General features: G+C 42.1%; 2 protein-coding genes across 2 annotated transcripts in view; one reads left to right on the top strand and one right to left on the bottom strand.

Moving 5' to 3' along the window:
* Positions 1-1,390: 1,390 nt before the first annotated feature.
* DHCR24 (24-dehydrocholesterol reductase) lies at positions 1,391-8,866 on the top strand. Its single transcript, XM_010295484.1, has 8 exons — positions 1,391-1,543; positions 1,976-2,081; positions 2,357-2,475; positions 2,566-2,829; positions 3,636-3,779; positions 4,749-4,946; positions 5,737-5,915; positions 8,228-8,866. The coding sequence occupies exons 1-8, from the start codon at positions 1,424-1,426 to the stop codon at positions 8,379-8,381; spliced, it is 1,284 nt and encodes a 427-aa protein (XP_010293786.1). The 5' UTR covers positions 1,391-1,423; the 3' UTR covers positions 8,382-8,866.
* Positions 8,867-12,297: 3,431 nt separating this feature from the next.
* LOC104627325 (chromosome unknown open reading frame, human C1orf177) overlaps positions 12,298-12,602 on the bottom strand; it is a gene marked incomplete at its 5' end in the record, with an annotated part of 3,525 nt that continues 3,220 nt past the window's right edge. Inside the window, one exon of the mRNA XM_010295485.1 lies at positions 12,298-12,400. Coding sequence (XP_010293787.1) covers positions 12,298-12,400 — 103 coding nt within the window. The remainder of the gene's footprint in view (positions 12,401-12,602) is intronic.

Raw genomic sequence — 12,602 nt, 5'->3', positions numbered from 1 at the left:
CCCCCGCTGCGGTGCACACCGGCGCTGGCCGGGGCCTGGGGGCGAGGAGCCCCTCCCCGCGCCGCCTCTCCCGGAGCCGGGGCAAAATCCAGCCTTGAATCCGATTGCGACAGCCCAAGCGGGAAGACGCAAACTAATAAAAGCCAGCGGGTGTTTCTGCCCCTGTGGGTTTTATTTTTTCCCTGCCTGAAACTCCTCTCGAAGTTGCGGCGTCAACAGCTGGCAAGTCCGGATTGCGGCTGTCCGGCTGCCGTCATTGGAACATCCTGCCAGATGTGCTGTGAATCTCTGTATCGTGACATACCTGTCTCGTGTATCATGTAAACCATGAATCACGTGGTTTAGGCACGTACGTGTGTGCGTGTGTGTAACACGAAAATGTTAAGTCTTTGAATGGTTGGCATAATCCCGTGTTTTAATACCACTTACATCCTGCTTCTTGGCATTGTTAGTTCCAAGAGATGATTGAAGGGGAGCTGAAATTTTTCTTCTACCCAGAAGTGCAGAGATCTTTAATGTTTCTGTGCTCCCTAGTGTTTTTGGTAATTCTGTCCAGTCTGCTTTTGTTTTCTTAATTGGCTCTCATGTTTATTGCAGATACAGGTGGATATTAATGTGCACGGAGTTATTCTTTGAGGGTTTGGTGTTGGGTTTTCTGTCAGTAGCTCTAGTAGCAGTTGAGCTTTGAAGAAAATGCTGCAATTGATGTTTGTTCTCTAAATGTTAACCACTGTGGCTTTGCAAAATTCGTGGATCATGTGTATGGCTTACACATTTTCCTTCTCAACTTTTCTCTCTTTGCCCATTATTTTTTAGGCTCAGACCACTTTTTGGTGCATTCAGGAGGAAGCATTGTTTCATTAACCTTCACGGAACTGACATTATTTATGACAGTGGTAATACCTCCCTTTGCATGTAGATTTGCATAGAATCATAGTATAGTTTCGGTTGGAAGGGACCTTTAAAGGCCATCTACTCCAACCTCTCTGCAATGAGCAGGGACATCTGCAACTCGACCAGGTTGCTCAGAGTCCCGTCCAGCCTGACCTTGAATGTTCCCAGGGTTGGGGCATCTACCTGTGGATTTTTAAAACTTTCATGTTAGTTTTCTCCAGAAGCTACAGGGTATTAGAAATGCTTCCTCTACATAACTAGACCCCTCTGGTGGTATTTTATTTAGAAGTTCAGAGGTCTGCAGAGAGATTTCCAAAGTGTCGCTACTCAAGATAGAAACATCCAGGCTTTGTTACCTGCAGGTAACATGCATGTAAGAGGACTAACAATATTTCTGAACGCTTTTTCATAGTGAGGGAAAAATGTTTCTGGTATACATTATTGACGACGTGTGTATGCCTTACAGCATCAATTCAGTTGTTACCTCTTGCAGGTTCGGGAGTGGAAAAATGAAGGCAGCAAAAGATACATGTGCACTGGCCGGCCTGGCTGGTTGACTGTATCACTTCGTGTTGGAAAGTATAAGAAGACTCATAAGAACATCATGATCAACTTGATGGATGTTCTGGAAGTGGACAGTGAAAGACAGGTAACGAATTCATCACAAAGCTTTCCTAATAATTCAGTTTACAGCCTTTTTTACTGTATTTGTAGCTGAAGAGACTAGATTCCATAAAGAACAAAGGATTTTTATGGCAGTAGACCCACCCAATTTCAGGTTTTACAATGTATGCTTGGATCATTCTGTAGAGAAAAACAGCATATGGGATTGCTTAGCTTTTATGTGCTGAAGTCTGAAAGACCAGATTGATTTATGGTTTTGGGGACTGAGCAACAAGATGTTGAGGCAGAGGAGGAATCACTAAACAGTTTCAACTATTCTTAGTAGTGCTCTTAGGAATCTAAGTCTCTGAATTCTGATAACAGATTAAAGTACAATCCAGTTGTATTTTGTCATCGTTAGTGCTGAACACTTAATTTATATTGGGGGGGGAATTGGTTGGGTTTTTTTGCTTTTTAGGTTGTTCGTGTGGAGCCTTTGGTGACCATGGGCCAGTTGACTGCACACCTGAATCCCATGGGCTGGACTATTCCTGTGGTACCAGAGCTTGATGATCTTACAGTAGGTAAGGGTCCTCGTCATGACAAGAGACTCACTGATTTTGCTGCATTTTCATTAGCTTTCATTAGCAGTAACATGCTGCAATACTTTAAAGGTTACAGAAATTGAACCTTATGTTCTGTTGTGGTATTTCTGTTATAAGCACTTCCCTTTTATTTATTTTTTTTTAAATTAGTCTTAAAAGTCATGCCCAGAGCTTAAAATTGGGGGTTTGTTCCTGTAAACCACCTTCATTTTGGAGTGTGTTTCATTTGATTTGTTATGTGCTCTCTTGATAAGGTGGCCTGATCATGGGAACTGGCATTGAGTCTTCATCCCATATATATGGACTTTTTCAACATACCTGTGTGGCCTATGAACTTGTTCTTGCTGATGGAAGCCTTGTGAGATGTTCACCAGTAAGACAAAATGTTATTTTGCTATAATTTACAATGTCGTTGACAGTTATCAGTATGGATATATGATTTAGTATGACATACTTTTTGCAGACTGAAAACTCAGACCTATTTTATGCAGTGCCTTGGTCTTGTGGTACTCTGGGTTTCCTGGTTGCAGCAGAAATAAAAATGATTCCTGCCAAGAAATATGTCAAAATACTTTATGAGCCTGTGAGAGGACTGCAGAAGATTTGTGAGAAGTTTACTGAAGAATCTAAGAAAAAGGAGAATAGTTTTGTGGAAGGACTTATGTATTCTTTGGAAGAAGCAGTCATCATGACAGGAGTCTTGACTGATGAAGCTGAGCAAAGCAAGGTAACTAAAGGGAAGTTACACACAAAGGAAAAAAACCACCCCCAAAGTTTAACTGAAGCTGTGCTATATGCCAGTGTAAAACCAGAACCATTATAAAATTGGAACAATATCTTAACATGGGATTAAAAGTTAGATCTGTCTGTCAGAATATTTTAAATTACAGCTCTTTGTTACTACACCAGAGTCTGTACACTAAAGCTCTTCAATTGACAAGAAATGACCTACTGATTTCATTATTCTAGCAAATAATTTAGTCTACAGCCTTTTCATTGCAGCACCTAAGGAGGAAGAGAGTATCTTCTCTCGTACACAGAATAATGCCTGTGTATAATAACACTGCAGTTATTCAGAGTAACTTGTTTCACTGCAAGCTTTAAGACAGTTAATATTGGTAAAACACATCAGGGACATTTACAGGAGGGGCGTGCTAACTTTTCACTGTGTCCCCCAACCTGGATGTTTCTCGTCTGCCATGATACTTCAGATTAATGATGGGTTGAGATATCGGTATATTAGGAATCCAGTTCTGTCACAATCACAGTCTCTTTATTAGCTTGTAAAAGGCCAGCTTTAGCAAGCCTTATTTAAATTGAACCTTAACGGCAAGAAAGGTAAGGAGGAGCCATGCATGTGGAGAAATGAAGGCTCCCTGGGTCTCTTTTGACAGTCTCATTCAAACTCATTCACAGAGGGTATAACATTGATTCTTTACAGTAAAGGAATTTGGGGTCATACTTAATGTTTTGTAGTAAGGTGTAACTGTTATCTGTGTTGGTGTTTGCTAATGAATGCATGATTTCTTGTAGATAAACAGAATTGGCAACTACTACAAGCCATGGTTCTTCAAGCATGTGGAGAAGTATTTGAAAGCTGACAGGACTGGAATAGAATACATTCCCTCCAGACATTATTACCATAGACATACACGCAGTATCTTCTGGGAGCTCCAAGTAAGACCCAGTTCCAAAATTAAAATAACATCTGCAGGAAGGTACTCTGTTCTTTCCCAGTGTAGGTACAATGTACCTTCTTCCCCTAGGCAATACATCTGTCTTTCATGGCAGAAAAACCAGAGAAGTTTATGGCAAATTTAAGTCCTGCTTTTAAGGAAAACAAATCCAAAGACACTTCTTTATGTATAAGGTGTTGTATCATAACCTCCTAATTTCTGTTTTAGTGCTTTTATGAGTTTAGACCTTCAGTACATATTTCAGCATTAAGTGTTTATACCTACAGAGTGATTTTCAAAGACAGATGGTGGAAAAAACATGAATGTGAAATTATGGCTGAAAAATTTGCCCTGCCTAAACTCCGAGTAGTTGTTATACAGTACAGTCATTACTTTGAATTTCATAAATGTATTTGTTGTGATGTGCACTTACGCAAAACTTGATTTGGCATTCTGAAAGATTCCCATTACGAGATTTTGAATCTCTGGAGTGAGATACTGGATCCTTTCAGCTCCCAGAGAAGTTAAACAGGAGTTGGCTGTGCAGGAAATACTTAAAATTTTACAGATTTAAAATTCTTTTAAGACCTGATCTTGTATGTGTTTATTCTTGCAAGAGTTCTGTAAGTTTAGCTGCTTATGCAATCCTTCCTTAGCTGTTCTAAGATAATAGCCGACTGTTCTCTGAACTTCATTCTCTCTGCAAGCATTTGGGGCTGAGTATGTTGTGATTCGTATGACTGAAAATCAATCGTTGTAACTAGAGGCGGCTTAGGTCAGGGCCGCGTAGCTAAGTTCAGTCCAGGCCTCTCTTATTTGTTCATATTTGTATTATAGTAGTTTAGCAAAAGTATCAGCAGTTAAATTTATTGAAAATCGGGCTTAATATTGCTCTGAGAATTCTGAAGTATTTTCTTTTGGTACACTTTCACATTCTTAAGTCAAACTTCTTTTTCTTTCCTTTTTGAAGGATATCATTCCTTTTGGCAATAACCCTGTTTTCCGTTACCTGTTTGGCTGGATGGTTCCTCCAAAAATCTCTTTGTTAAAACTCACCCAAGGAGAAGCTATTCGAAAGCTGTACGAGCAACACCACGTTGTACAGGACATGTTGGTCCCAGTGAAGAGCCTTGAAAGATCTATACAAACCTTCCATGTTGACCTTAATGTAAGAACACATATTTTTAAAATGCAGCGAATCTTGGACTGTGTGTAACAAGAACTGTGACTGTTGATCTTAAGACATAATAGTCTGCTTGTGTCATTATTGTATCCTGCAGAGTACTGTGCTTTGCGAGTCTGTGATGCAAGGCTGCAGGAGAAATGAGCACAGCTTTCTGAAAAAAAGAATGAAAAGAAGGCAAATTCAACCTTCAGTAGAAGGCCAACACTTGATAACACTTTTTACCACTTTTACTAAGTGATGAAAAATTTTGTCACTTAGTAAAACTTGATCTGATTTTTCTTTCACCTAAAATGACTGGTGGTCTCACTAAACCCCAACTGTGGGAATTAATTTCCCTTTCTTGCTTTTATTTCTGAATTTATTTTAGTTAGTAGAAGAAGTACAAACTTGGCAATTTCAATTTTGGACTGACCTGGAAAAGAAAACACTACATTCTCTTTTTACTCAGAATGTGTATTCAGTTGTTGCTTTGGGACCAGGGATGGTGGATTTTTTTGGTTTTTGGGTTTTTTTCAAACATTTAAGGGGAGGAGATGTAATTCTAGAAGGACAGAGCACATATTCTGAGCATCTCAATCTATTTGTGTTACGATCATTAGAAAGTGCAGCTAAGAACCACAGCAAGATAACTGGAAAGGAAGAGCTGTGTAAGTTTCAATCCCAAATTGGGAAGAAGTCCTCTTAATTCTTCATTTAGTCACCTTTTTTAAGAGAGAGCTCAAAGGATTGTTTCGTTAAAGATAAGTGACAAAATGTTTTCTTACCTCTGCAGGTGTACCCTCTTTGGTTATGTCCTTTCATATTGCCCAATAATCCTGGTATGGTCCACCCAAAAGGGGATGAAGCAGAACTCTACGTGGATATTGGAGCCTATGGAGAGCCCCAAAGGAAACAATTTGAAGCCAGGGCTTCAATGAGGCAAATGGAGAAGTTTGTAAGAAGTGTGCATGGGTAAGGATCCTGTGCCTTAGAATAGTAATAATGCCGTGTAATTTATACCCGTGTGGTTTAATCACAGTTATTTAATGCCACAGCACTTTAATATTGCAATAATTTAACAACCACAATCATTGAAGACTAATTTTAATTACTAGTTTTGATGTTATGATTTTAAAATATGATTTCACTTTAATGATTTGATTGCAAAACCAATCAAACAGACGAGCGTGCTGGCTGAAGTTCCTGCAGTGTATTTGGGAGCTGCGTAGCGTCAGGTCACCTGTGCATCCTTTCAGCTCCCGGCTGCTCTGGGAGTAGACTCTCTGCTGCAACAAAATACACCCATGCACCCAGGTGTGAGAAAGAGCTCAGCAGGTCTGTGCTGACTGTGCGTAAGCCAGTGCCCGTCCAGAAGCAGTGTTAGCACGGTCGGTGACTGCTCTCAGCAAGGCTGGCTAGCCCAGCCCTCGGGAAAGGCAGCCGCTGAGCTTGGCTTACTGAGGCTGGCTTGTTTCAGAGCAGGGGCAGAGCAAGTGTTGTCTTGGTCGCAGTTGGCTGCAGTCCCTCCAGGAATCCCACAGGCTAAGGTTTGGACAACTTCCCTGCCTGCCCTTGGGACTTTTCCGCTCCTTGCAGTCCTTGCAGCATGACGCCACAGCTCTGCCCTGTCCTTGCGCTGGTGTGCCAGGCCCGGCACAGGGAGGCCAGCCTTGACTCTTCCCTGCAGTCCCTGTGTGGTGGTGGGAGTCCTTCCTCTCTCACCACTTGTACTTCCATAGCTTCCTTTTCCCTGCCCTGATTCCCAGTACGTAGGACTGCAGCAGGCGTGGGAGTTGCGCCCGCCATCTGTCACGGGCTCATGCCAGCCTAATTTGCTGTGGTAGTGTCAGTGGAGAAGCAGTTATAGGCTTGTTTCTCAAGAACAAAAACCAACTACACAGTATTTTTACACCATCAGTATAATTCACCCACATTTCTATTTTGACCTACTTCTCAGTCTGATGTGATTATATGCCATGTGGCTGAGTAGCAGTGGTGAGTGCTTCGAGGTGATTTGGAGAGTGTAAATGACTTTTGGCTGCAATAAGTGATCTGTCAGAGAACAAAGCAACCAAAAGTCAATTTTAAGCTTTTTTAAATTAACTTGCAATTAAGCTTTTAATTTAAAGCTCTTTACTAACAACGTTTTGTCTCTTCTCTACCTGTCACTGGGAAATGAACAATGGATAACTGCGTAATCTTACAGTTTTGTAACCACATGCAACAACAGCGTTTATGTAACAGTTTGTGTTTTACTGCCGTACTCTGATGCTAGCTGCATTTTAGAGAGCGCAGTATGAAAGTAAGGAGGAGTCCACAGGTAAATAAGGACTTCATTTATTCTTGTAAATGGACCTGTGTTACACTGTGCTTCATTTACACCATGAATTTAACTTGGCCTGGTGTGATTTGGGAGGCTTTTGCCTTCCAAGTTATATTCTCAATGTCTAGTTGAAAGAAACTGTAAAAAACGAAATAAGGTATTGCTACTTCTGCCTTGAATGCAGGCTAATACGAGATGCGTATCCATGACTGTACATCTGCGGATCGTAAGAAAGCATGCAGAAAAAATACTTTCTCTTTTTTTGTAGCTGGAATTAAAAGGTTTTGAATGGAAGAAAAATGAAAGTAGGCTTTCAAAAGCAGTTAGAGAAGTATTTGTCAGGGAGAATTCAGGTTATGTGTGGTTTTTGGTGCAAGGGGCCAGACTCTTGGGGGAACTTTTGAAGTTCTCTCTAGACTTCTGTTTCTGTGAACACGAGTTGTTAGAATACAAGTTGTCAGAAGATTTGGCTGCACATGGTTAGGATGTCTAAACACGAACTACTGGTTTATGCACATTTTTTAGTCCTTCGCCTTTTCTCTTTCTAGTAGCAAAACTAATGAAAGCATCAACACACTGATGGCTAAAGAAGTGTTCTGAACCATATTTTAAAAGGAACGGTTCTTTTCTTTGCTTTCTTTTCCCATCTTCCCCTTCACCAAAATGACTGTAACAGTGTTCTGCTGTTTTCACTATTCCATGGTATTTCCTTTTGGAAAAGAGATCAGGGTAATGTTAAATCCACAAAATATAATTGTCTGAGTGTCCCAGTGTAATCCATGTGAGCGAATATATTTGCTTGTTTTTAAAAAGCAATTCTGATGGGTTTTTTTGTTGAATATTCGCTATTCATAGCTTGCCTTGAATGTTTGTTTTAATACTCTATTTCAAATCTTGTGGCATAATTAATACTGAATCTTTGTCTTGTTCCCACCCCCCCCGCTTTTTTTTTTTTCTCAAGTTTCCAGATGCTGTATGCAGATTGCTATATGACCCGTGAGGAGTTCTGGGATATGTTTGATGGTTCATTATACCATAAGCTGAGGGAGCAAATGAATTGCAAGGATGCCTTTCCGGAAGTGTATGACAAAATCTGCAAAGCTGCGAGACACTGAGCCTGGATGATCTATTCAAGCAATCAGGGAAAGATGAGTTTACCTATAGCTAGTTAGTATATCCTTTTAAAAAAAAGCTTTATTGCTCTCCAAATAAGCTCATTCTTGTTGATGTTTAAAGGTATGAATCCCTGCTTTATAAATTTATGTTTAGTATTTCTCTGTATGTTTTAAAAGCAATTTTCCAAACTCAAAGCGATTGTTTTTAAGAAATCTTAAATGCTAGCCTTTGTATCTGATGTAGTGACGTAGGTGAAATTCACCTATTTCCAGGCATAACAAAAATAACTGGAAAGGAAGATACTGGAGTTACACCAGCTGTATACTATAGCTATATTTAGCATTACTTTTGAAAATGGTAAGGAGGGCTCAGAAATAGGTGCCAAAGCTGAACACATTGTCAAATTAATCGTGGTGTTAAAAACATTTGTCTCCAGTTGGTAACCTGTGGGACAGCTTAGCAATGGTACCATGATCTTGCGGCTGTACAGCGCCATTGATGTTGTGTGGTACTACACGGCTGGGGTTGCACTGTACTGTCATCTCAACAGAGCAGTTAAACGCCCTAACAGTGGTGTCCATTTCAAAACTGAGCCTTGAGGTGCGACGAAAATGCTTTTTACTTGTGCCTATCATATTTGTACTGATTTTGATTCTAAAGTGTAAGTGGATGTAGGTTTTAGGTACTTTGTCATTGGCTAACAGTGCATTGTTTTTTTACCCCAAAATATCCAACGTTCTGGCTTTGTAGACTACTGAAAAAGTAGCTGCTATTTCATATAGCCAAGTTTTAATTCCGGTTTTTACTTGTTGTGGGTCAGTTTATTGGGGGTTTTTTTTGTTCTGTTGGGGGGGGGGGTTGGTTGTTGCTTAATTTTAGTGCCTTATAAATACTCAGTTGGAGGAAGACATGGGTTACTTCAGACCATTCTGTCCTGGCCAGTAGGAAAAGGAAGTCAAGGCTTTATTTATACAAGGTTTGTTAGAGCAAGTGGCTGTGGATAAGAAGAACTCTTGTTGTGAATCTTGATACACACAGGCTTTGGTTATGACTCGAGTGACATTTTTGCTTTTCATTTTAGCTGGGTTAGACTGGTAGGCTTTGTAAAAGGACTGTTTCAGTCACCTGGAGAGGAAATCAATAATAAGTACTGTTCAGTTCCCCTTCTGCTGCTCGCTGGTGAGAACGGCACAGTCATGGACTTCGTACGGTCACGTGTAGAAGCATGGACATGTTTTGACCCTGTAGCCAGGAGCACGGTTCCAAACCAAGCCTGTGTCTTGTCCGAGCAGTACTTGAAATTGTTACTTGAAACCTTACTGAGCTTGAGGGAAAAGAAAGTAATTTTCTTGAGGCTTGTGTTGGGGGTAACGTGAAGAACTTTTTTAAACAGTTACCAGTGGGAGGCATTGTAATTTTTATATGAGTGCTAAACCAATGATTTTATTTATTGATAGATGGATGTTTATGGTCCAGATTAAACCAATGATAAAGCAGTAACAAGAATACATTTGACCCATTACTCAGTGCTGCCTTCTGGGCACATTGTTTGCGAAGAAGGTACCCCTTAAAACCCTGTGCAGGGGACTGGTAGCAGGGGCAGCCTGTCAAGGGGAGACGCAGCCAGAGCCGAGCGCCTGCAGTGTTGCCCAAGCCCCGGAGCCGGGCAGGAGGTGGAGCTGTGTCCATGATCCAGGAGCATCCGCTACGCCGTTACAGGCTTCGGGGTGCACAGGGAGGCAAACGTTGATTCTCGGGGTGTAAGCTGCCCTGCCGCGCCCGCGAGGGAAGCGGCAGAAGAGCCCTTCCCTTGTCCCTGGGGCAAAGCTACGAGTTAACTCAGTGCTTGTAAGATGAGCTGCACAGAGCAAGAATGGGTTTGGTTAGCTTCGAAAGGGCAATGTTAAAACAGCAAGAGGATGTGCAAATACTTCTACTTAGGCTGTGTTTCTCTCACTGATGTGCTGATGATCTTTAGGTTTGCACTGTATTTGTTTTTTCACTCATTTTATTGGCAAACTTCGTATGACGTGATCGGGTACTGTAACTTTATCACACATGCACATGCATAATTGCTGTTGCTCTTAATTTTCAGTTGTACGGGCTGTTTAAAATAAAGATCTAGCCAGCATACTGTTCAAAGCAGTGCCTTTTAATGAATGATTACTTACTTTTCAACAGTTCTGTTTATCATTTCTCGTGCTTGTTGTATTGTTACAAATGGTCAGCGATTAGAGAAAAGCTGCTGTCTGGGCAGGAGACCAGAGGCTTCGGGAGGTGGCTGGGAGCAGCGGGGAAGGAATGTCTTTGAGGTCCCAGAGCGGAGCTTATCTCTGCAAGACACACTGTACAAAACAAACACCTCATAGCTGAGCCTTAACCCTTCAGTTACACCCTGCTAACTCCACGTAGCCCCACGGTGCCGATTACCCTGATGTTTGTTTCCCCTCATCTGTTTATTCTTTCCCTGTGACCTTTCGTCCAAGGAGGACAAAACCACATTTTGGATTTAGGCTGCTCCAGCCGTTGACATGCATAACTATTTCATTATTCTCCCTTCACGCTAATAAATCTCAACCCTGGTTGGAATGAGCAGCCACAGAAGCGAGGATGAATATTCAGTGCACTCCTCAGTCTGAGGAGTTTCTCATCCGCATCTTCCATTTCCTTAGAAAATGCCTTCACAGCAGCTCTGCTGGCTGAGTCGGAGGTTATCCTGCCCCTCCCTTGGTCATGGCTGGCGCGTCCTCTTCCAACGCTCTTTTCCCAGAGAGAAGCTCCTGGGCTTTCTCCTGAAATCTGGGCTGACCAAATGCCTCGGCCGCACTGAAACTGCAGCTCGGGTGCCAAAGCCCTGCCTCCCTCTAACCACGTTCAGCACAGGCACTGCCTGCCGCTGCAGCGCGCAGTCCTCTCTCTGACCCAGCGGTATTTCTGTAGCCTGCGCTTGCCCACGACTCTGCTCCAGCATCTCCCTGCAGCAACCTCCTTCGTTTCCCTCTCTATAACAATAATCGGGAGTTCCCTAAATCACTGCAGTTTCACCTGTGTTCATTATCTCCCCCACCAAAGGGTAATTGCAGATTAATTAGCATACTTAATCAGCCACAACTAACATGTAATTACACCTAGATTTAATTATTCCAGCCTGGTCTAAACACTAGTATGAGATTTCGCAAAGGTTAACTCTTAAGTGAACCAGCGTACTCGCAGTCCATTTTTACGCCCATCCTTTGCCACCACTGACACAGCTCTCCCTTCATTTCCCTTCCTCCATTGCCTCTAGGTTTTAACATCCTACAAAATTTGGAACGATGACACTAAATTCCCCCTAATTCCCTCCAGCTGCTTCTAAACCCTTGCATTTTTAATCCAAGTGAAGCTCTATGTTGCAGCTTGCGATGAAGATCCTTGCACACAGCTACTTTAAAGATGGCACGGGACAGGTACATAGGGAGTTGCTGAAGGCCTGACTACTCTTAACTGCTTTGCCATGGTAGTACTTTCTCCGACCCAGCTCTCTGTTGAGTCGTATTGGTGGACCTGGGGGTCTTCAGCTCTGCTAAGGCCACCGTGCCCGTAATGGGGGTCTGCAACTTTAAGTAGCACCGTCTGAAAGGAAGAGTCTAACCGGGAATGAGCTGTGCGTGCCAGCAGACCTTCCTTCGAAGGACATGCAGCACCTGGCATCCCCTCCTCAAGCGTGTCATTTTTATAAAGGACAGGGTGGGAATAATTAATTACTCGACAGAAAAGTTAGGCTGATGATTGCCTGAGCGGTTTATTACCACAGAACAAGACTTGAGTTGTTTTTTCTCTTGACTTGTATGCCAGCACGCTGTATTTTCATCTGCCCCGTCTCATCTGCGGGCACGTCTGCCGATTACTCACTGATTTGTGCTTCCCAGCACCTTCTTATGTTTGGAAAACAGCAGTGATTTCTTCTGCAGTATCTGGACAACGTGGAGCAGAAATCAAACCACTCCAGTTGTTTTTAGCAACAGGCTTGAGCCGCTCGCTGTGGAAAAACAATGCGATTCAGTGAGCTCAAATTATTGGCTGGATTAATTTCATTAGTCTTAATAAGCATGGAGGTGAACAGAGCTCTTAAAAGCCTGGCTATTCCCGAGTAAGCACAGCTGTAGCTTGAAAAGTGATTTTGGAGCTAGCGCTATTTGATCAGAGAGATGCGTTTGAATTCCAAGTCCTGCTCACCGTTC

The sequence above is a fragment of the Phaethon lepturus genome, unplaced genomic scaffold (assembly GCF_000687285.1).
Source record: "Phaethon lepturus isolate BGI_N335 unplaced genomic scaffold, ASM68728v1 scaffold47989, whole genome shotgun sequence".
Classification (NCBI taxonomy): Eukaryota; Metazoa; Chordata; class Aves; order Phaethontiformes; family Phaethontidae; genus Phaethon; species Phaethon lepturus.
The sequence above is the reverse complement of the archived record's forward strand: the minus strand, read 5'-3'. Positions and strand labels throughout refer to the sequence as shown.

Excerpts from the sequence above, each read along its gene's own strand:
- DHCR24 (XM_010295484.1), top strand. The coding sequence starts at position 1,424 with ATGTGCACTGGCCGGCCTGGCTGGTTGACTGTATCACTTCGTGTTGGA. Across the intron at positions 4,947-5,736 it reads CCTTCCATGTTGACCTTAAT|GTGTACCCTCTTTGGTTATG; the intron begins GTAAGAACACAT and ends TTACCTCTGCAG. Across the intron at positions 5,916-8,227 it reads TTTGTAAGAAGTGTGCATGG|TTTCCAGATGCTGTATGCAG; the intron begins GTAAGGATCCTG and ends TTTTTTCTCAAG.